The sequence below is a fragment of the Marmota monax genome, unplaced genomic scaffold, assembly GCF_021218885.2.
Source record: "Marmota monax isolate L192 unplaced genomic scaffold, Marmota_monax_Labrador192_F-V1.1 WCK01_AAM20220418_F8-fsc00167, whole genome shotgun sequence".
Lineage (NCBI taxonomy): Eukaryota > Metazoa > Chordata > Mammalia > Rodentia > Sciuridae > Marmota > Marmota monax.
This window is the reverse complement of record NW_026694116.1, coordinates 2,009,554-2,030,857: the sequence shown is the minus strand read 5'-3', so window position 1 is coordinate 2,030,857 and position 21,304 is coordinate 2,009,554. Positions and strand designations below refer to the sequence as shown.

Genomic DNA, 21,304 nt, shown 5'->3' with positions numbered 1-21,304 from the left:
AAGGCCTCTCAGTCCAGGAGCCAAGTGGCACTGGAGGCCTGGCCCAGAGCCCCCGTCAAGACCTTTTCAGAGGAAGCAGCTCAAGGCCCCAGGGCTGGCAGCGACCCTCTCCAAACTCCCTGCTGTGCAAACACGCTGGTTCCCGTGGATGGTGCAAGGACGGAGATGGGGCAAGGCAGCAGGAGGGCTGTTCCCTCTGGCCCTGGCCCTGGCCCTGGCCCTGGCCCTGGAGCAGTATATATGCAACAGAGCAGGGCTGTCCACACCGCATCCAGCAAGCTGCATCCCGAACCAAACAGCCACACAGGGCCATGACGCTGCTGCTGCTCAGCCTCTGGCTGGGCCTGGCCTGGGCCCAGCAGGACCAAAGCCTGGTGCCTGTGCAACCCGGCTTCCACCCTGAACAGATGCTCTTGGGGGCCGGAGGGAGGGGTGGAGGGCACCCCCATCCCTGAGGCTGCTCCTGGGCCCCTTGTACCCCAATACCCCCAGTGTGCACCCCAATGACCACAGCCCCTTGCACACCCTGACACTCCTCAGCACAGCCAGTGATCAGCCCGTGTCACAGGAAGACACCAAGCTCCATTCCCCCACAGCTGGGAGGCAGCAGACCAGTGGGTCTGAGCCAGCCTCAGCATTGAGAACCCACAGGGACACTAGTATCCTTCCAGAGGCCAGGAGCTCTGGAACAGTGACCCCTCACTCTTCTGGGTTCCGTCAGGATGTGTGGCCACCTGGGAGCCCATCACAGGTCCAGCGCCCAGGAGGGCTGCAAGCCTGGGGCCTGAACAAGAGGGACGGGACCCTTAGGCCAGAGCTCCCCCCTTGTGTCCCATTGCACGGCCCCACGGCCTCTGTGTGAGAGGACTCCCCACTCTGCCAGGGGCTGGGGTGCAGGCACCAGGCCTACCCGTCAGCATCGCCATGGCCAACACTACACTGGCCAGCCTGGCTGGGTTGGGGGCAGAGTCGCAGCCCTCAAGCCCTATCAGCATGAGGTCTGAGATAAGGTGGGTCTGCACCCTGCACCCCTCCGGGGCAACCCTGCCCCTGCCCACTGCTGCAACCAGGAGCCAGGGAAGAAGGCTCCCCAGGACCACCAGGGTGAGGACAGGGCCTTGCTGCCTGCAGGTGGAGGGGCCCTGGCACACCGTCAAGCTCGGCGCCACCGACCCGTCTGTTATTGAGGAAGGAGGCTCCTACCTGTGTTCCATGTCTGGCATCAAACTCCTGGAGGACGGAGACCTGAACATCACCTACTTCCACAGGCGAGGGGCTGGGGCTGGGGCTGGGGCTGCGTCCTTGGCATGACCCCGTCTCCCATCCTGGCTCCGCCCGGCCACATCCCAACCCCTCTCCCCAGGGCTTCCCAGCTGCTCACAGCTCAACCTCCCGCCCCCCGACACCCCGCCCAGGAGGACCCCCAAACACTGCTGGGTCCTCTGGGCCACTCTCCTGGAGGGGATATGGTGTCCATAGCTCTATCTGGGAAAACCCAGGCCAGCAACTGGCTCCTGCTCCAGGTGCCCTTGGGGGGACCCGGGTCCAGCAGACAGGTCTCAGGAAACCTGCTGTGTAAGGACTGGGAGTGGCTCAGCGGTAGAGCTTGCCTAGTGTGCAGGGGCCCTGGGCTCCATCCCCGCACACAGGAGGGAGGGAGGGAGGGAGGGAGGGAGGGAGGAAAGGAGAGAGAGGGGGAGAGAGGGAGAGAGGGGGATGGAGGGAGGACGTTGCTTTCTTTTAGGAAAGATGGAAAGTGCGTGCAGGAATTCTACATTGGGAAGAAGACCAACACGCCCGGCCGCTACACTTTTGAGTGTGAGTCACAGTGCCCCATGGCTTGGCAGGGGTTGGCCATGAGCGGGTACAAAGGCAACTGGCCAGGAATATTCTGGAAGAAGTGGGGAGTGGGTGAAGGGGGAGGTGCCCCCACAGCCTGGTAGCCACCCCTCTGAGTTTCAAAATCCCAGAGCGGCAGCCCCGTACTCTTCCCTGGAATGCCAGGGTTCCTCATGGACTGCGGCCCTTCTCCTGGGCGCTCCCCGAGGCTCCAGCTGGAGGGAGGACGATGGAGAGAACGGCTCTGGTGCTTCCTTGCCCAGGCCCTGGGGTGCGGCTAACATTTCCCCCGTGAACGTAGGTCCCAAAGCACAAAGGAACGTTGGTGAGGCGGGGTACCAGCCTGCGCCCCTGGAGAGGAGGGTGCAGAGCTGAGTGGTGCCTGATGGACAGGCTGCGTCTAGCATCTGCAGAGCTGGAGCCTGGCAGGAGGCATAGACAGCTCTGTCAAGACTGGGGAGTCCTGGCCCCCCTTCCCCCTGCGCTGCCCTCCCTGCCTCCTGCCCCAGAGAGAGACTGAGACAATGACACAGACACAGAGACACAGAGCTTGACGGAGTCTGTGGTCTGGGTGGCAGGGTCCTAGGCTGTGGCCAGCCAGTCAATGCTGAGCGATGGGCAGGCTGAGCCCTTGGGGGAGGCGCGGGTGCTGGCGGGCAGGGTGCCTAGACCCAGCAGGCCTTACGCCATCCTGGTTTCTGTTGCAGACGAAGGTAAAAACTTCCTCACCTTCGTGGCTGTGGGCGATGGCTTCCTCATCATGGACCTGGAGAACCGCCGTGAAGCGGGTGCTCTGATCGTGGTGGAGCTCCACGGTAGGTGCCAGCCCCATCCCACCTGGGACAGCGGAAGAAGCGCATGTCTCAGGACAAGGCGAGGAGACCTGGGGTCCTGGCTGGACGGCAGGCCGCAGTGGGCAGCGGGGCTCAGGGCTGGAGCCTTCCCCAGGGGCTGCCCCAGGGCCCTCCTTGCTGGCCTCCAGAGGGTTCCAGGAGGTTGCAGTCCGCTGTGACTGGATGTTTGACTCCGGGGACTGCAGGCAGGACCTTCCTGGTGAACGAGGTGGGGCAGGAGGCATACAGGAAGCACACGCTCAGGAGAGGTATCCAGCCAGACAACATTGTGGAACTGTCTGCTCACGGTAAGCCACCTCGGCAGGTGCCACTTCTCACAGGGACCGGAACACGCTGGCCAGGGTAAAACCCCCCGTAGGAAGTCCTCCCTGGGGCCAGAGAGGGCAGTGGGCAGGAGGAGGGGGTCCGCATGGGCTGGGGTGGCCTCATCTGGGGTCAGTAACCTCTGTTCCCTCTTTGGTCTGCAGCAAGATGCACCTCCCTGGGGTCCTAGGTGAGTAGACACCTGCCTGTCCCCTGTCTTTACTGCCACCAGTTCTGGCAGGTGGCTTTCTCTGGGGACCACCCTGCCCAGTGCAGCCCCTAGTCCACTGGGCTATGCTTGCTAAGAGGCTGTGTTCTGGGACCCAGACTGAGTCAGAACATCAGACCTAGGCCAGCCCAGAGGAGCTGGGCCCCTCTTCAGAAGCCCAGCTTGGGATCTCAGGATGGGCCACAGCTTCCAGCCACCCAGGAGAAGGGAGGTTCGCCCCTGGCCTCAGCCTCCCTGTTCCTCATCTGCAGTCACCCCCTTCCTGCCCACCCCTGTACACACACACCATGGTGCACACACACCACAGTGAGCGTGCACACACACACACACTCCCGGCCACTCCCTGGCTCATCCTGTGCTTGGCCCAGTGCTCCCTGCATCCTGGTGCCCCTTAGAGCTCTGCCGAGCAGTCAGCCCCTCATCCCTCCAGGGCCCCCCTGGGTCCTCCCCTGCACCCAGGGCAGGATGCCTCCCCACACCCTGCCTTCTGGCTTGTTAGGCAGGCTCCCAGGCCAACGTTGAGGCTGTCTCAGAGGCTCGAGGATTGGGGGGATACCGAGGAATCACCACTCAAGACCAGGGACAGGAGGCTCAGCGCCTGTGACCTGGAGGCCTGGCCTAGTGTAGGGGGCTCGAGACAGAGGCCCGTGAGGCTCCAGGGATGCAGGAGCTTGCCTTCTTGCTCAGCCACGGGGTATGCAGGGCCTGGGGAACGAGGCTGCAGGGCCATGCAGAGGCCTAGCACGTGGGCGGGGCGGGGGTGACCTGCTGGGCCGGAGATCAGCAGCAAAGCTTCTGGCTTTCCAGGGCTCCTTGTGTGCAGCCCAGAGCCAGCGTTTCCTGTGGCCCCGAATCTGGATGCCTCCTGACCTGCGCCCTTCCCCCGTACAATAAACCAGTCCTGCATCTGCTCTGGGGCTTCTTGTGCCCAGAGGCCACCCGGGCTCTTTTCTGCTCAGAGGAGGGACCTCCCTGGGCAGAGGGAGGTGTGGTGGAGAGCAGAGCTTCTCCATCCCTGGAAACAACCCCTGGGGCACAGGCAGGGTTCCCAGAGGCAGAATCCCACACCAAGGGCAGCAGCTGGGTTTGGAGGGGCCACAGGGTGTGCCAGGCCCCCCAGGCCCTGGTGATCCCATTCAGACCCAAAGGAGTCCCCCACCCCCGTCTGCATCTGTCCTCCTGAGCCGGAGCCGGCATAACTTAGGCTGCGTGTCACTGGCCAGAGGAGCGAGGGAGGGGGCAGATTGCTCCACCCCACCAAGTCCCTCCAGGGCCTCCCAGAGTGGCCGGTACAGGGGGACGCTCCCTGGGCCTGGGAAGCATGGTCAGGATGCAGAGAGCTGCGGGCCACTCACCAGGGGCCCTCGAGCACAGCCCGCTCAGCCCACAGGGCAGGTGGGGGTCTGCCACTCGGGCGCTGTCTCCGGCTGTGGGAGGCAGGCCCTGCCGGGTCCTCGTCCAGCTCCCAAGGCCTGAGCCAAACGTGTCTGTGGCCAGGAGTGGGAGGCCACCCCATCTGCCAGCCCGGCCCCAAGCCAAGGCCGACCTCAGGGGGCTGTCCCCGCCCCAGAGGGCCCAGTTTCTGCCTCACAGAAAGCCCCAGGAGGGCCCTGCTGGTCAGACCAGGCCTGCTCTGGCTGGGGCTTCCGACCCTCCCCAGCAGGTGACGGCTTCATGCCACACCAAAGCTGGTGGGAAGTTCACTTTACCCCAACTCCCAGGACAGGTGCTGGGCAGGTGCCTGGCACAAGTCAGCCAACTCCACCCTCGAGACCCACACAGGGTCGGTCACTCCCAGAGCCAACTTTCTGCCGCAGGGGAGCCTGGGCCTCTGGTGACCCTGGACCTGCCACTTCTGCACCAGATTCCAGAATGTGGAACTGGATCCTGTTGGGGCAGCTCTCCAGGCTGGGGTGCGGGGGGTGGGGTCAGTTCTGAGCTCAGCTCCTGGCCAGGCCAGGCCCGCAGAAGGGCAGGGCTTGGAGACGAGGTGAGAAGGGCCGGCAGAAGGTGGGGTGCAGAGGCAGGCGTCACATTCGGAGACCAGCTGGCATCTCTGCAGTTGCACAAGGTGGGGAGGGCTGGGCCAGGGGGTAGGCACGGAATCCTTAAGGCAAAGGTGGACCCCCGAAAGTGGGCAGCCCACACCATCCTGGACACACGGTGCGGGGTGGCTTGGGGTGGAGAGAGGCGGCTGATTCATAGTGTTCATAACAGAACAAATAAGCACCAGCCCTGGCTTGGTGCCCAGGCCCAGTGCCATCTGAGGGCCTTCTGTGCCACCCCCTTCAATCCCCCCACAGGCAGGAACTAAGTGGGTGCAGGTGAGTGGGGACACGAGTGGTCCTTGCAGGCCTGCTCACAGGCCTGGGAGGAGGAGCTGGGCCTGTGGGCGAGGCAGACACGTCTTATCCTCCCGTGTCCTCCTCGGCCTCCCTGGGCAGGAGGCCCACCCCCAGGTTCCCAGGGCAGGCCCGCAGGTGGCTAGGCTGGCCTGACAACCAGGCCACATCCTCACATCCCAGACACAGGCGGGTGGGGGCTAGGAGGCTGCGTCAGTCCTGGGGGAGGACTGGGATGCTCAGGGCTGGGAGGACCCAGAGCTGGTGAGGCAGCTGTTGGGGACAAGTGGCTGCTGGAGGACGTTCGCAGAGCAGGGGAGTTTGCCAGAGCGGCTCCCAGGACCTGGCACCAGGATGCTGGAGAGAGGGCTGCTGCTGCTGGCTCTCGGCCTGGGCCTGGCCAGCACCCAGGGGACTCTGGAAGAGGTGCCAGTGCAGCCCGGCTTTGACGCACAAAAGGTAGGTATCGTGGGCCCAGCCCTCAGACGGTACCAGGACAGGGACTGGACAGCGTCACATCGAGGAGGTGCTCAGGCCAGAGGCAGGGGTTGGGGTTCGGCCCAGCCTGTGCTGCAGGAGCTCTGGTGGACCCAGGAGCATGAACCTCAAGGTCTTCCTGTCTTCTCCCAAGAGACAGAAGCCAAGAGAGGTCCCCACAGCCTGCTGGGTTGAGGAGTCCCCCACTGGATGACACCAGGGAGCAGAGAGAGTCCTTGTCTGTCCCTGCCCACCCATTCTGGGGTCTCAGCACCCACAGTCAGGCGTGGGAACTCAGGATCCAGGCTAGGAGGGGCAGTCAGAGCAGCTGCAGGACAGACCCTTCTCCTGCCTGCCCTCCCTGGACTCGCAGAGGAGACAGCTTGGGTCAGACTTGGGAGTGGACGTGGAAGGGAGCAGCAGGAGTCAGGAATCAGGTCAGAGAGGCAGAGCGCCTGAGAGTCAAGAGCAAGCTAAATGTTTTCAAGAAGGGAAACCACACTTGACCCCGAGGAAGTCCACCAACATGCCCCCAGTGGAACCGTGGCCAATACCCGCCCTGGGAGTCCCTGCCCACCTGCTGGCCAGGCTAAACTGATCCTGGACAGGGGACTAGCCAGCCTTGCCTGTCCCTGTGCCCACATTCCCACAGATGGAGGGACGCTGGTTCACCATGCAGCTGGCCACCAGCCACACAGACCTGGTCTTGCCAACTGACCCGCTGAGGCTTGCTCTCCACTCCATCTGGACCAGAGAGGGTGGGGACCTGGCACTGGTGCTGTTCTGGATGTAAGCGTGGGCCCTACATCTTCCTTCTCAGGCCCAGGCCCCCAAGGACAGCACCAGAGGCCCAAACCAGGGAGACACATGACAGTGAGCTGGGCTGGGGTCCCTTCCCTGAGAGGGGCAAGCCCTCACACTCCAAGAGAGGGGCCAGCAGGAGGGACAGACCCCTAAACCCGTAGGCCCAGGCCATGGCCAGGCCCGGCAGTTGGGCCCAGGGCATAGCGGCAGTTGGGCCCAGGGCATAGCCGGCTGTGATGTTCAGCTCCAGCCTGGAGACCGTCGCTAGCCCAGGGGGCAGACCTCTGTCTCCAGCCATCTGAAGCAGCCGACTTGCCCGGCACATGGCACATGCCTGGAATCCCTGCCACTGCAGAGGCTGAGGCAGGAGCTGGCAGTTCAAGGTCAGCCTGAACCAGCTGAGACTGTCTCAAATATTAATTATCAATGAATAAGTGAAGTGGCTAATTATTCCCAAGAAGCCTCACGGAGGAGCACTGCCCAGGGCCACTTCTGCTCAGCACTAACCCCACGAGGACTGTGCCAGCCTGCACCCAGCCTAGGAGAAAAGACCACTGTCTAGCTGATGGCCTGTTCTAGACACAGACGCACGGTGGCCCGGGGGACACGGGTCCATAAGCACATGCCCTGACCCTGCCCGCGGATCTGGAGCCCCTGGGGCAAGGGCCGAGGGGGTGGGGCTTGTCCACACACGGAGCTGGACAAACAGGAACAGCGCAGACAGGTCCCTGACCCCAAGACCCAGAGCTCAGAACCTGGGGCTAATGAGTCCAACCCCTTCAGGAAGCTTGGGTCCGCCCAGCAACAGGCCACCCCACTCCCTCACTCTTGCCCAGGGCCCCTCAGCTCCACTCTGGGCACCGTGGCCCCATCCTCCTCCCCCAGATGCCTGACCCTGATGCAGGTACCAGTGCCAGACTGCCCCAAGCCCAAGGGGCCAAGAGCATGGGGACACCAGCACTCCCAGCACAGGGCTCCCCAATGTCCCCCTGAGACAGGTAACTGGGAGCCATAAGAGGGTGACGTTTTTTCCCAGGGGAGAAGGGGTGTGTAGAGGAATGAACGTCACCCTCCACCCAGCTGGGCTGCCAGGCCAGTACCAAGGCTCCTGTGAGTACCCAGCCTGGGGTCTGGCCCTCACTGAGTGGGGAGGGGTGAGCAGGGCCCCCGACGCTCCATTCTGCCCTGACACCAGGAGGCTGTGGGCTTTGGGGGGTGGGGAAGAGCGCGAGCTGAAAGGAAGCGGGGCGTCCTCTGGAGCCGGCCCTGTGCTGCCCGTGGGAGGGGCCGGGGGCCGGGGAGGAGGAGAGGTGTGGTGCCTCAGCTGCCTGGGGTCCCCAGTCGCGGGGGGCAGCATGCACATCTGCTTCGTCAGCTCCGACTACAGCAACCTCATTCTTTACGTACGCTTTGAGGACGTCGAGGTTACCAGCCTATGGGCACTGCTGGGTAAGTGGCCGGCTCTCTCCAATGCTGGCCAGCATGTCGCCCAGATCACCAGAGGGGAAGCGGGAGGCCCTCTGGGGTCTGCATCGGGCCCACTCCTTCAAGGAGCCCTGGGCGGCTCTGCCCTGGGCTGCTTTCAGGGGATTCAGGGCAGGGGCCACTGCAACAGTCCAGGGAAGGGGACAGGCCGGGCCTGGTGGAGGCAGGGCAGGCGGCCCCACAGTGGACCAGCCCCAGTGTGTGCCCTGCATCTCAGCTGCAGCATCAGAGGGCTGAGGCCCAGGGCTTGCACCCGCCGCCCAGGCTCAGCCTCCCTGTTGTTCACCCCAGAGGAGGGCATGGAGAAGATGCGGCCCTGGGCCTTGGCCCTGACCACAGCCCTGTGATTTCAGCGAGAAGAATGCTCGAGGACCCCGCGTGGCTGGGGAAGTACTGGGAGTACGTGGAGAAATTCCGCCTGCAGAGCGCCCCGGTCTTCAATGTGGCCGGTAAGCGGCATCCAGCTCCTCCCAGCCACTGCCTGGCCGCAGCCCCCCTCACCACAACAGCTGAAGACCACAGCTGACGCGGGCAGGTGCTTCACCTGTCGGGTCTCACTCAGTCCACGGGCCACACGGGAGGGGAGGCACGGCCGGTGGGGGTGGGAGCGGGGGACAAGAGGCCGGTCCTGTGATTGGTTCATTACCTGAGCAATTTCAGAGTGACCAAATGAAGGCCTTTTTCTCTGTCCCTCCACAGGACAGTGCCCCAGCCCAGGCCCAGGGGAGTCCACTCCCTGAGCCTTCCTGCCTGGGCCTCCATCCCTCTGCACTGACCCCAGCTCCCCTGTCTTCTGGCCAGGGACTTGCCCAAGAGCCTGAAGCCCCTGCAGTCTGTCCTCTCCCCCCTCCCTGTGGGTCACAGGGCCACCTGCCAACTGACCACATAGGGACCCATAGCATCTCCCAGCCTGGCCTGCACCTGAAAGAGTGGGAGGGGCGTGTGGCCCCACGTCCCCACCTCCGCAGAAACACCTGAAGGAGCAGATTGCCAAGGTCCTCACGCCGGCCCAGGCTGGCAGTGTCACCCCGTGGTGTGCGTCACAAGGCAACCCCAGGAGGTTCATCTCAGGCGCTCCTGCCCCTGACCTGGCCCACCTGGGTCTGCCCTGGGCCACTCTGGAGAGTGACCACGACTCTAACCACACTCCCCCCTGGGAGCCAGCTGGGGCTGCCAGGGGATGTGCGGATGGGTCACTGAGGCAGTGGACGCCCGGCTCAGAGCCAAGGGCCCTACAGTGCGTGCCCACCTCTGCTCCAGCTGGGCAGGCTCCGGGGAAACCAGGTCAGAGTCCTTGACACCCACCTAGACAGGCCTGGCAGGTGCCCAGCCCAGAAGACACCTCTGCAAAGCCTACCAGGAGCCCCGCCTGGCCAGCTGTCCCCACGCTCCACCAGAGTGAAATAAGCATGACCTAAAACACTGAACCACCACGAGGAGGGTTTTGCCAGGGGTGACTCAAAAGCTGGTGACACGGTGACAAAATGGACCGACAGAACAGAGCCGCTTCCCCATAACCAGCAGCCCTGGAAATGTGATAACCCAAGAAGGTGCAGACTTTCTGTGGAAATAAAGATATCCTTATTCTGGACTCAGAGAGACGCCCGGGGCTGGGGTGCGGCTGGGTGACAGAGGCGTACTCAGCAGGCGCACCGCCCAACAGGGTCAACAGAATAAATGCCCACGCTCCTCGGGGTCCTACAGGTCCCCCAGCTCAAGTTGGCCTCCACATGCCAGCCACCGAGGTGGCGCTCCAGGGGGACGTTTGCCCGAAAAAAAACCCAGATCTAAAATTTACATGAAAGAATACAAGTTTAGAAATGTTTAAAAAGAAAAGCATCGAAATGGTCTGCCTCTGGGACGTAACCACAGGGGGAAGTCACGTGGCAGGAGCGTAGGGCAGGAAGAAAGACGGCGAGGCCCAAGGTCAGCAGACAAACACACGTCCCTACAGCACGGGTGACAAAATGGCCCACCCTAATGGCACCTGCATTGAATAAAGGAGCTGACGGCAGCAGGGAGACCTCTGGGGGCACAGGAAGGGCAGAGGTTAACTCAACTCCTGACCCATTCTTTAAAAGAAGAAACCTAGAAATTTCTGTCCTCCCTATACTTGGGGACCGAGGTGCCAACAGGTAGGACAGAAAGAAACCCCAAGGGAAAAGAGGGACCTACGGAGCCTTTGGATCCCCGCATATCAGTTATCACCTGCAGAACTGAAATACAAAAAAAGTGTCACTAATATTTGCCACGAAATTGACAATGAATTCCCATCACACAGATAAATATATATCAAAGCTACTCCCTGATTCAAATGGGAGTTCGAAAAATGAGCAAAAGACCCCAAACGGGGCTATCTGCACACTCGCGGAACCCAGAGCTGCCGAGTGCAATGTGAAGAGAGGGGGCCGGGCTCTGAGTCACCCAGCAGAAGACACCTCATTGTCCACCAAATAAGACAGGGACATTTCTAGACAGATTCAGTGATGCCCACTGTGCGGGAAGGGCGGCCCTCGAGTAAGAACAGGGCTTGGCAGGCCTCCCTGGACTCCTCAGCAGACCTGAGCGTGGCCCCAGAAGCCCACCCACTGGCCAGCTGACCTCTGTCCCCAGGTGAACCAAGGGCTTGGTCTGCCTTGATGCTGGCTCCGCTGCTTGTACGTGGGCATTTTGAGCTCCTCTCCATAACCCTCCCTGCCTCGACGCCACCTTGGCAGAGCCCCTGCTCAGGGCAGTCCCCCTGCCTGCCAGGTCAGACCCAGGGCAGCGACAGACGGCCCTGGACAGGGCTGTGGCCAGGGTCCTTCTCCCTCCTCACTCCTGGCATCTGTGGAGACACTGAATGCAAGGGGGAAATCACTCAGAGCAGACGGCTGAGCGGAGCCAAGCCTGGCCCTGGAGTGCCAGAGGGCCGGGCAGGGAGGAGACAGGAGTGACCGCGGGTTACAGCCCCGGGTCTGACCCTGAAGGCCGCAGCTCCTCCAGCCACAGCGCTCGGCCCTCATCTGCCCTGCGGTGTCAGCAGCACGGTCACCGCCAGCTCCAGAACACCCCCCCGGTTCACTAGGCTGCCAGGCACCTGGGCAAAGGTGGGCGGGAGGCCCCCTCCCAGCACTGGAGGCTCAAGTCCAGGGCCTGGAGCCGCAGGTTGCCCCTCCAAGGCCTCTCCTGGGCTGGGCCTCACTGGTCATCCGTCTGCATGGGTCCCAGTCCTGATTTCCTCTTCTGATGAGCTCACTCCTGTTGCACTGGAGTCGGGTCCACCCTATGGGCTTCATCTTGACCTAATGACCTCTGTAAATGCCCCGTCATGTTCTCAGAAACCAGGGCTCAGGCTTCCAAAATGAGAGGCAAGGGGACCACTCCTCAGCCCGTAGCACTCAGGGTGCACCCCTGCGTAGGGGCCCAAAGCCTGCCAGAGAGCAGTGGCCCCCTGAGCCTGCAGGGCTCATCTCCTTAAAACCCTCCGGGCTGCCGAGGACACTACCATCCTGGCCACCTCTGACCGAGAGGCTTAAGCAGGTAGTCAGCAAACAGCTCCTCAGGAACAGAGGCAAAGGGCCAGCTTTAAACCCGCGGCTTACCACCTCTCTGTGTTGCCAGAGAGCCCGCCTCCAGCCACCTAGGACCTTCACCTGCAGGACAGACTGGCCACGACCTTCCTGCATCCAACACCAAGCTCGTGCCACATGCTGGGAGAATAAACAGATTTTTTTTTACGTTTATTTAATAACACTTTTCTGATTTGCAAACAGACTTTTTCTGAACTGGAGTGTTCCTTCATTAAAAGAAAATAAAATCGTTCTGTGTCAAAAGCATGTTCACGTTGTCCACACCACCAGACGGCAGCCTCCGTGAACGAACACTCAGCACACCCTCACTCTTCATCCCAGATCAACCGAGTCAGAGGAGTCGCAATCGTGAGGAGGAAGAGCCCTCTGGAGGGGGGTACGTTTTGAATCTATAAATGGGGAGGTTTGGCGTCCTGCGAGTGTGACCGCGGGGACTCCCTCCTGTCCTGAGGGCATGGAGCCCCCTCAGCTCCTCTCGGGGTGCAGCGCCACCTTGACGTAGTGGATCTGGGGCGGGGCGTTGAACGTGGGGTCCCAGCCGTATTCGGGGGACAGCAGCTTGGTGGGCTTGTGGAGGAAGAAGAACTTGTTGAGGTGCCTTTCGAAGGTGCTGTTGAGCCCGATTTTCAGGTCGTGGATGACGCCCTCCATGTAGTCCCTGATGAAGTCCAGGACTCTCTGGGGTGTGCCCCCAATGATGGAGCCGCTGTAGAAGAAGTCTCCCTGTCCGAAAGGGATGTAGGCCGAGGACTGAGGCCGCCTCTCGTAAGGGTAATTCCGGGTGTTCCTGAAGTACCACCAGGCATGGAGCTGCGCCACGGAGGTGCCCAGCGTCTCCACCCCAAAGTCGTCCTGGAAGATCAGGTCGGCCGTCATGCTGAAGAGGAAGTCGGCCTCCTCCAGGATGTGCGCCACGATGTGCTCCCCCAGGACCTTCATGCGAATGAGGTCGATGTCCGACCACCACTGCTCCTCCTCCATCAGAAGCAACTGGAAGGTGCAGAGTGGACGGAGCTCCATGCTGGGCCGCTTGACGTAGTTGTTGGTCATGATGTAGAAGACCACCCTGTGGCCGGGCATGAAGTACTTGTTGGCCGACTGCAAGAACAGCTCCAGGTACTCATCAGCAAACCTGGGACACACGGAGCAAGAAGCCTGTGTCCCTTCCCACTACAGGTCAGATCTTGTTCTCTGGGGAACAGAGGCCACCAAAGGCCGCCTGATGCCAAAGAGCCCATCATCCCCCGGGAGAGAAGGCGGGGCTGCAGCTCCACTGGGTCAGTCAGAGGGCCAGGAAGTAGTGAGCCCCGGGGCTGACGTGCCTTGGAATTTTGGAACCACTGAGCCAGAGCTAAGTGGACGCTAGCCAAAGGCCTCCCAAGTGGACCCTCGGACCCAGCCAAGGTGGAAAAGTGACCACAGCAAAGTTCTTGTACAGGTCGGCTGGAAGCAGCAGCATGGCAAGGACAAGCTGCCCTCTGGGGCAGAACGTCCATGATGCGTGTCCTCAGTTTTTCCCAAGAAGGGCACAGGTTGGTGGCACCTACCTGCCTCTAGCAAAGACAGCCAGGCCCACGGTGAGGTTCCGCTTCCTGTAGAACTTCTCCAGGGCCTGTGTGCTGAAGGTGCCTTCCCACAAGATGGGGGCCAGCCAGTCGGTGGTGGTGGTGACGTCCGAGCGTTTCCTGGGCAATACACAGAACAATTAGGCAGGGCCACCATGCTGGCTGGTGGCCGCTGATGCAGCCCCTCCTAGGCACTAGACAGGGCCTGGCCCTGGCAGGACCCTCCGAGGCGTGCACGGGTGTCCTGCCTGCCAGCATGTGCAGAGCCCACAGAGGTCAAGTGCGTCACCCCAGGGTGACGGTCAACACGAGGCTCACACTGCTGGGCCAGTGTCTGCCTCGAGCTCTCCTCAGCCCCCACCTGCCTCCCAGGTCCAGAGGCCACTTCCTCCAGCTCTGGTGGCAGAAGGGCAGTTGGAGGGGAAAAGCAGCCCAACCAAGAACCCTCCATTACAGACCGAAGCCAGCTCACAGTGGGCCCGCAGCCTCCTGCACCGTGCCTCTGCCCCCGCCTCGCCCCCGTGCCCAGTGGACATCCTCACGCCTGCTCCAAGCCAGCCGAGGGGCCAGTGAGGTCGGAAGGCAAGTCAGAAACGGGGGAGACGGTTAGATTTCCATAACGAAGAAATGACAACAGGATTTCAGATGTGCCAGGCTGGCTCAAAATTTGAAAATTAATGTAAACCCCACATCAAAAGCCCAAGACCAACCCTGTGCCCGTAGCAATCGGCGCGGACAAAGCAAAGAGTTTAAGAGGAAAAGCTGTGGGAAGAGTTCTCAGAGGGGTTTTGAAAAGTTCTGGGTTGGGCATGCTCGGGGGGCCCTCACCAGAACCTGACCGTGCTGCTCCCCAGGACTCAGCCTGCAGAACTGTGACAACTTGCTATTGTTAAAGCCACCCTGTCAATGGTACTCTGTTAAAGCAGCCAGAGTACATCAAGTACCATGCCCTGCGCCCTAGGTGGGACATTCACATCTGTTACCACAGTGTTACAACGCACCAGGCTCTCGACCAGGAGGCACTGCACGCCAACGCTCACGGCAGCACAGATCCCAAGAGCAAAGCAATTCGAGCCCCCAGGAGCAGAACAGAGGGTGGATCTGCTGGGGCATTTCCACGCCAGACTACTACACAGATGTCAAAAAGAACTGCAACAATGTGCAAAATTTGGGTGAATCCTGGCCCCATGGCACCAAGGAAGGGGTAGACCCAGAAGACCACCAACACGCACGGTCCCCTTTGAAAAGCTATGACCAAGATTCAAATGTGGATGCTTCAGAACACATACAGGTGAGATAAAATGATAGGGAAAGGAGAGTGGAGGTCAACCCACCAGGACCACACGGTCAGCGACGGGAGTTGGGCCAGTGAGTGTTGCAGAGGTGGACACGGACAGACAGGCAGGGTGGGGAAGGACAGATGCCCAGCCAGGGGCGTGAAAGGCTGCAGCCCTGTCTCAAAGAGCCAGCAGACCGACAGGCAGCCTGAGTGGGCTCTGTGCAAGACACCTGCGCAGGCTGTCCTGAACCCACTCTGCCCACCCGGGGTCCCCTAAAAGACCCAGGTGAGAGAGGGACGCACAAGAGACCAGCCAAACACAAAGAGGCCCTCAAACCCCGCAACAGTCCCGGGAGTGCAGACTGAGTTGAGGGGCTCAATAAGCAGTTCTGCCACCTGTAAGAGTGGATGAGACGTGAGTTTATCCACTGTAAATACGAAGATGAAAGGGGACGATTAGCAACTTTACCTTTACATCGAATGTTCTGATGTCTATGACCTTTGATCTAAGAACCCCATTTCAGAAATTTATCCCACAAATAATACACATCATCGTGAACAAAAAGGAAGAACCGGTCAGCCACTGACCCACTATGAGGACCTCCCCCACCTGTGAGCTACCCAGAGCCCCAGGGTCCGGCTCAATCGTTCGGCCAGCCCCAGAGGAGGCACAGCAGCCACCAGGACAAGGCCCCAGGGGGTCCCCCGGGGCAGCACCACCATTGGCATCGTGCCTCCAGGTGTGAGCAGGGAAACCTGAACAGACCCTCGAGACTCAGCCTGTCCCCCACCCCCTTATCGCTCTTCTGACCTAAAAGTCACTGATATTAAAGGACCAGACACACCTCTGTCACAGGGACATGACGGGGACTGTTGAAGCCAACTACTTCCTGATCTCCAGGAACAAATCCTGAGCTGGGACAGTGGGCTAGGCCCTGCCGTCCGTCTGAACTGTGCACCTGTGGGCACACATGGCCGCCTGGGAGTCCCCTCTTCTGAGCACTAGTGTCCGTGAGTGAAGGGGCCTGGGTTGGCTGCACATAGCTTGGCCACCCCCGGATAAGCCAGGACCTCGGAGCCCAGTGGACAGAGTGCGTCCACTCTCTCCTCACCTTGATGCTGGGGCTTGGTGAGCAGAACCTGGGTACCCACCAGAGCCTCAAAGACCAGCGCACCACTCTGGACCCAGGGCGCTACAACATGGGGATTGGAGGAAGGAACCCGTCCCTTCAAGTGAGACAGGCTGTTTTCATAAAGGGACATGTTTGTTCTTACTTGGGTTTAAACCAGGTTGACAGCTGAGGTTCTTCTACGCCGTAGTTCCTGGGGACAAAGGGGAAAGCAGGTCATCACAGAAGCAGTTTGCTCAGGGAACACCTACGTGCTGAGCCCCCGGGGGAGACGCTATTTGGAGCTAGCTCTACCCACATCTGCAGCCCCTGGCTCCTGTCCTTGGGAACACCCTCAGCACTGATTGGCCCCCGGGGCCCCCCTTCCCAGCACACCAACCCACACCTGGGTCCAGAGGCAGTGGGAGAGAGGTCTCCACAGGGTCTGGAGGAACAAGTTGGCCCAGGGAAGTGGTGTCCGGAGAAGAGGCTGTGACCCGAGGCAGAGTGGCCAGGAGGCCCTGTGTCTGGAGGACTCTGGAATCACATTCCAGGTAAGAGCGTGGGCATCCAGACCGGCATGGAGTTGGCTGATTTCCTCCTGAGAACCCATGGCTGCGCCCTGTGTTGGTGAGGGGTGTCGGGAGGTGCAGACCTGATCTCGGACTCTCTTAGACACAGATGCTCTGGACTCACGGCAGTCCCATCCCCTGGAGCATGCCGCTAGCTGAAGCACCGCAAGCTGGAAGCATGTTTCACGCCCCTGGCCCAGCGAGTCCGCTCAGCCCAGCCAGGCCGGGCCGCACTCAGACCCTCACAGCCTATGGGGACAGTCGTTCCTGCAGAGCCTGTTTGAGACAGCACTGGCCGCCTCATTGAACTGCTGAAGGCCGTGCTGAGTGGCAGACACGAGGGGTGCAGTTTGTAGAAAGCTGCTGCAGAACAGGGCAGGTCAGGGGCAGCGGCACCAACCGTCCAGAGTGCTCTGGGCCTCAGAGCGCATTCCCTCAGACATTATCTGAGTGTCCTCAGCGCTGGACCTCCCAGCACACACTCTCAGAATCCAGTTGTCCAGGCCAGATGTCATCAGGAGGGAACTTGATGAAGGCCACCTCCTTCACAGTGCTGGTCTTGCTGACTTCCAGTCCCAGGTAGGAGACATGCTGGTGGAGGAGCGCTCCCCACCCTGAAGAAAGTCACCATCCCACAGGGACCCTGTCAGAGCAGCGAGCGCCACCCTGGTGCTGGGACAGCTGGAGGTGCTGAGCCACCATGGTGTGGATGTCACCCTGGTGGTGGAGGTGGCCCTGCAGCCCAGGCTCACAGCAGGGTGGCAGCAAGCTAGTTACACATCCAGTCACACCTGCTCATGCTGCTGCACTGTCCCAACGGCCCTGACCTGAAAGACCCCAAGCCACTGCGGCCCTTCAGAGCTCTCTAGCCCCGGGCTCCCAATGCCACAAGGCCACTCCCTGGGCAGGCAAGCTCCCTCCCCTTGCCTGTCCCCTCAGGGAGGCTGCCCAGGGCTGCAGAAGGCTGCCCTCAGCCGTCCTGTGCAAGCCGACCCTACGCTGCCGTCTCACGCCCTGTCCTCTCCGGGACCAGCCCCAGGTCCTCAGACCTAACAGACGTCAGCCGAACCAGCAGCTTTTCCCTCCAGCTGAACAAACACGGCAGGTCATGGCTGCTGTCCTGAGTCACCTTGCTGTGTGGAGGGGCTTGTGGGGGGAGGGTGCCCTGCTAACGGGGTCCGGCCCCTCGGCCCCACTGGACACCCTCGTCTTCTAGTTCCCAAATCCACCAACCCAGCACAGGGTCTCCTTCTTCAGGGGCAGGAGACAGTCAAGCTTTGAATTTGAACAAAGACCTTTTGCAATTTGAAGTTTTAAATTTCTAGAATGAAGTTCCATGTATTTATTCATTTCTTAACCAGATTAATGCCTGAGCGTCTCACGTATGCGGGCGTGATGCCCAGTTCCCGGGCGGATGGCCGAGTCCCCGGCCCCCTCTTCCACTGTGAGCCCCTGGACAGCTGCTGCTGTGAGCCTCCGGGCCTCCGTCCTGTGCAGACCTCAGGGTTTTAGAAATGAGCCTGGCGAGCAGTGGCAGCTCATGGTTTCAATGACAAACAACGCTGGGCGTCTTTGTACTCTCGTGTTCTGTCTGCACGTCCTGTCGGGTGAGCTCTGGATGGCTCTCATGCCCGTTCTTAGATGTCTGGCTCCCTCCTTTACAAGCTCAGATGCAGGCCCTCCACGGGGTTGGCAAAGGCTTTCTCCCCCCGCCCCAGCCCGTCTCTCTCCCTCTCCATCTCTCCATCTCTGTTTCTCCCTCTCTGTCTCTCTCTCCCCCTCCCTCTCTATCTCTGTCCCTCTGTCTCTCCCTCTCTCTCTCTCTCTCTCTCTCTCCCTCTCTCTCTTCTCTCTCCCTCCCTATGTCTGTCCCTATCTCTCTCTGTGTCCCCCCCACTCCCCTCTCCACAGGTGCTCAGAAACACCGTGTTGCTCCTAAGGAGGACGTGGGGAGTGGCACAGGGTGACTGGGGTTCAGATTTCCAAGAGGGAGCGAGGGCAGCTGGCAGAGGTGCCCCTGGGACACATCAGACACGTGGTCGGAACTTGGAGATGGTTTGTGACCCACCTAGAAGAGCCCTCCTGGCCTCTCAGCTGCACTGGTGTCCTGCCATATAAACGCACTGCCCCACCACGTGTCTGTTTTTCTCTGTCTGGCAAACCCCTGCGGGCACACACTGTGGTTTCCCGCTTCCCGGGCTGGAGCCCGGCATGTAAACTGGCGCCCAATCAACAGCCGCAAGCGTCCACAGGGAGCCAACGCTGGCTCCTCCTCGCTGTGGCCGAGGAGCCAGCAGGGCACAGGGCAGTGGGAACCTGCTCTTTACTGGGGGCTTCTGCCAGGACCACAGGGGAGATGGCTCTGGGTGAGTGTCAGCCCAGCTGGGCACAGTGCTCACACCTCCAATCCCAGCAACTCAGAAGGAGGATGGTGAGTTCAAGGTCAGCCTCAGCAACTTAGGGAGACCCTGTCTCAAAACCTGGAAAGGCTGGGGCGTGGCTCAGTGGTGCAGCACCCCTGGGTTCAACCCCAGCACCCAAAAGAAGAAGTCGGGAGGAGGAAGAAGAATTCAAACCCAGGCCAGGCCTTGTCGGGGCTTCTGCGTCCCCAGGAGAGAGTCAGCACTGACCCAGGTGTCCACGGCTCACAGGGAACAGGGTTGTGCCTCTGTTCTGGCACCTCCGGGGCTGGCAGGCCGGGTCCTGAGGTCCTCGCATGCAGAGGGGGCTCTGGTGGCACCTGCCTCCTCTCACGTGCTACAGGCCTCGTCACCACTCAGGTCTGTGCCTCAAGTCTGTGTCTGTGGTTTGCTATGCCATAAGGTGACGGTCACGGGGCACTTCAGTGACTCCCACACACGTTTGCCCCTTGCCCGGGAGCTCGTCCTCGTCACCTGGGAAAGCCCTGGCATCCTCCCAGAACAGGGCAGACCAGGGTCCTGTCTCGGTGCGTCTGACTTTGGGGCTTCGTCTCGGGCCGTGTGGCTCCGTGGTCTTCTGCTGCCCACGTGGTCTCAGCCGAGCTGACTCCCAGCCTCCGCCTCCAGGTGCGTCAGACGAGCCCACGGCCTCGAGGACTCTGGGCCTTCTGCTGCCACCAACCCCACAAGGCTTTGATCCCTGACCCTAAGGGACCCTGCCCTCCATGGGCCCCTGATGTTCCTGGGCCTGCAGCAGTGCTGCCCACCTCCTCTGACAGGGCAGGGCAGTCCCCCCCATCACTGGGCTCTTGGAGACTTGGCGTCAGGTTTTACCTGAAGTAGTGCTTGGCCGTCATCAGGGATAAAAGAACCAAAATCAGAAACAGCATTCTCCGCTTAGAATTCATTGCCTCCTAAGGAAAGGGAGGGAGGGAGGGTTTAACCCACAAGGAAGCACACCCTGTCACCTCCAGCCACAGGTCAACAGGCAGACATCTGGACACCACCTAGGGCCTCGCTTTCAGAGGGTGCGGCCTCGGGGAGGGAGCCTGGAGCTGGGACACCCCAGTTCTACGGACAGTGCCTGCCCATCTCCAGGAGCGGGTGCTCCTGATGTCCCCCTGGCTGCCGTGAGGAATGCAGACCCCGGGGATGGAGCCGGGGACCTCCTCAGCTGCAGGTGCCTTCCCCAGTGGCCTGTACTCCTTTGTCCTCCTAGGGACAGTAAGCTGGTGCTTCCGAGGCCATGGTGGTCCGAGACAGGACTGTAGTGGGGACTGGTATCTAAATCAAAGGCACCAGCCCCCAAAATGGAGCCCGTGCTCTGGCTGGGGCCCAGCTTGTGTTGCAGGTTTGTGTTGCAGAAAAGCCCCCTGGGGGTCGTGCAGGGAGGGGGTCTCAAGGCCAAGGGGAGCCTCTCTGTTTCATCACTGAACACTCATTTGATAACCTCCTGAAACGCGACTGCTCTGAGCTGATGGGGGCCTCTAGGCGGGAGCACACTGGCCTTTGCAGACACCCAGCCTGAGAGCAAAGATCTGAAATAGCTCTTCACAGGTTTTGATATTGGTGACACTCTATGTTGGTGACACACTGCCGTGGGGACAGCATGCATGGCACCTGCACTTGCGAAGGTAAGCAAGACGAGCACTTTGTCACAGGGCTACTGGGAAACTGGACGAGACGTGGCTCCCATCCTGTTTCCCCTGGCCACTCTGCACAACCCCTGGGCACGTTCTCAGGCCTTTGTAGTTTGAAGCTGTCCACCTTTTAAATTCAAGGTCATTGGAACCAGCATGCGGAGGGGCCAGTGTGGTCCCCCTAGCCACTGCCCTGCTCCCGTTCCCAGCAGCAACCCGCCCCTGCTGGTGCAGCCAACAGCCCTCTGAGGTCAGGTCAGGAGTGGTCACAGCCACCACTGACACCATCACCCCCAGCCCCAAACACCCCTGGGCTGCCTTTACCTCGGGTCAGGGTGGGTAAGGAGGCAGTCGAAGTCGTCCCCCAGGGACAGGTACTGTCCTGCGACCTCTGTCCAGTCAAGAGTCACACCCTGCTGTGGCTCTCCTGCCTTCTGATGGTGGTGATATCGCTGTTCTCCTTTGTGATGCGGGCATCCCTGGGCTGTCACTGCAGCAGGCCTGGCCACTGGAGGAGTCCCAGGGTACCTTGAAATGCTCTTCTTGCCTTGCCGTGCCCCTGTGCAGGTGCGTGGCCCACCCCCTCCTAGAGGGCACCTCGACCAGTGGGCGTGGGCATTTCCAGGTGGGGCAGAGGAAGCCGAGTCCTGGTCTCCCTGCGTCCGCCCAGGGTGCCTGTCTCTTCCTGGGAGCCTGCTGGTCCTCATTTCCCCGACAGGACACACACCTACACGCTACAGCACGAAGACAGGGTGTGTGTGAGCCTGCCTTCTCCAGAGGACGTCCTGACTTGTGACCACAACACAGACCCATC

At 61.1% G+C, this 21,304-nt stretch overlaps 3 protein-coding genes across 4 annotated transcripts; 2 read left to right on the top strand and 1 right to left on the bottom strand.

The window, feature by feature from the left end:
- Positions 1–311: 311 nt before the first annotated feature.
- On the top strand, positions 312–3,186 carry LOC124107420 (allergen Fel d 4-like). The gene is made up of 6 exons (XM_046465371.1): positions 312–419; positions 1,132–1,268; positions 1,745–1,818; positions 2,547–2,654; positions 2,879–2,980; positions 3,161–3,186. The coding sequence occupies exons 1-6, from the start codon at positions 312–314 to the stop codon at positions 3,184–3,186; spliced, it is 555 nt and encodes a 184-aa protein (XP_046321327.1).
- A 2,554-nt stretch (positions 3,187–5,740) lies between these two features.
- Positions 5,741–12,013, top strand: LOC124107419 (beta-lactoglobulin). 2 transcript variants are annotated; one of them, XM_046465370.2, is made up of 6 exons: positions 5,741–6,026; positions 6,697–6,833; positions 7,885–7,958; positions 8,190–8,297; positions 8,687–8,782; positions 9,033–12,013. In XM_046465370.2, the coding sequence occupies exons 1-6, from the start codon at positions 5,922–5,924 to the stop codon at positions 9,071–9,073; spliced, it is 561 nt and encodes a 186-aa protein (XP_046321326.2). In that variant the 5' UTR covers positions 5,741–5,921; the 3' UTR covers positions 9,074–12,013. The 2 variants fall into 2 exon arrangements, with proteins under 2 accessions (XP_046321326.2, XP_058441845.1); XM_058585862.1 differs by lacking the exon at positions 8,190–8,297.
- Positions 12,014–12,310: 297 nt separating this feature from the next.
- On the bottom strand, positions 12,311–19,758 carry Glt6d1 (glycosyltransferase 6 domain containing 1). Its single transcript, XM_046465369.2, has 4 exons — positions 19,685–19,758; positions 16,025–16,072; positions 13,453–13,590; positions 12,311–13,037 (listed from the first exon to the last, which is right to left on the bottom strand). Exons 1-4 carry the CDS (start codon positions 19,756–19,758, stop codon positions 12,371–12,373), a joined length of 927 nt encoding a protein of 308 aa, XP_046321325.1. The 3' UTR covers positions 12,311–12,370.
- Between the last annotated feature and the right edge of the window lie 1,546 nt (positions 19,759–21,304).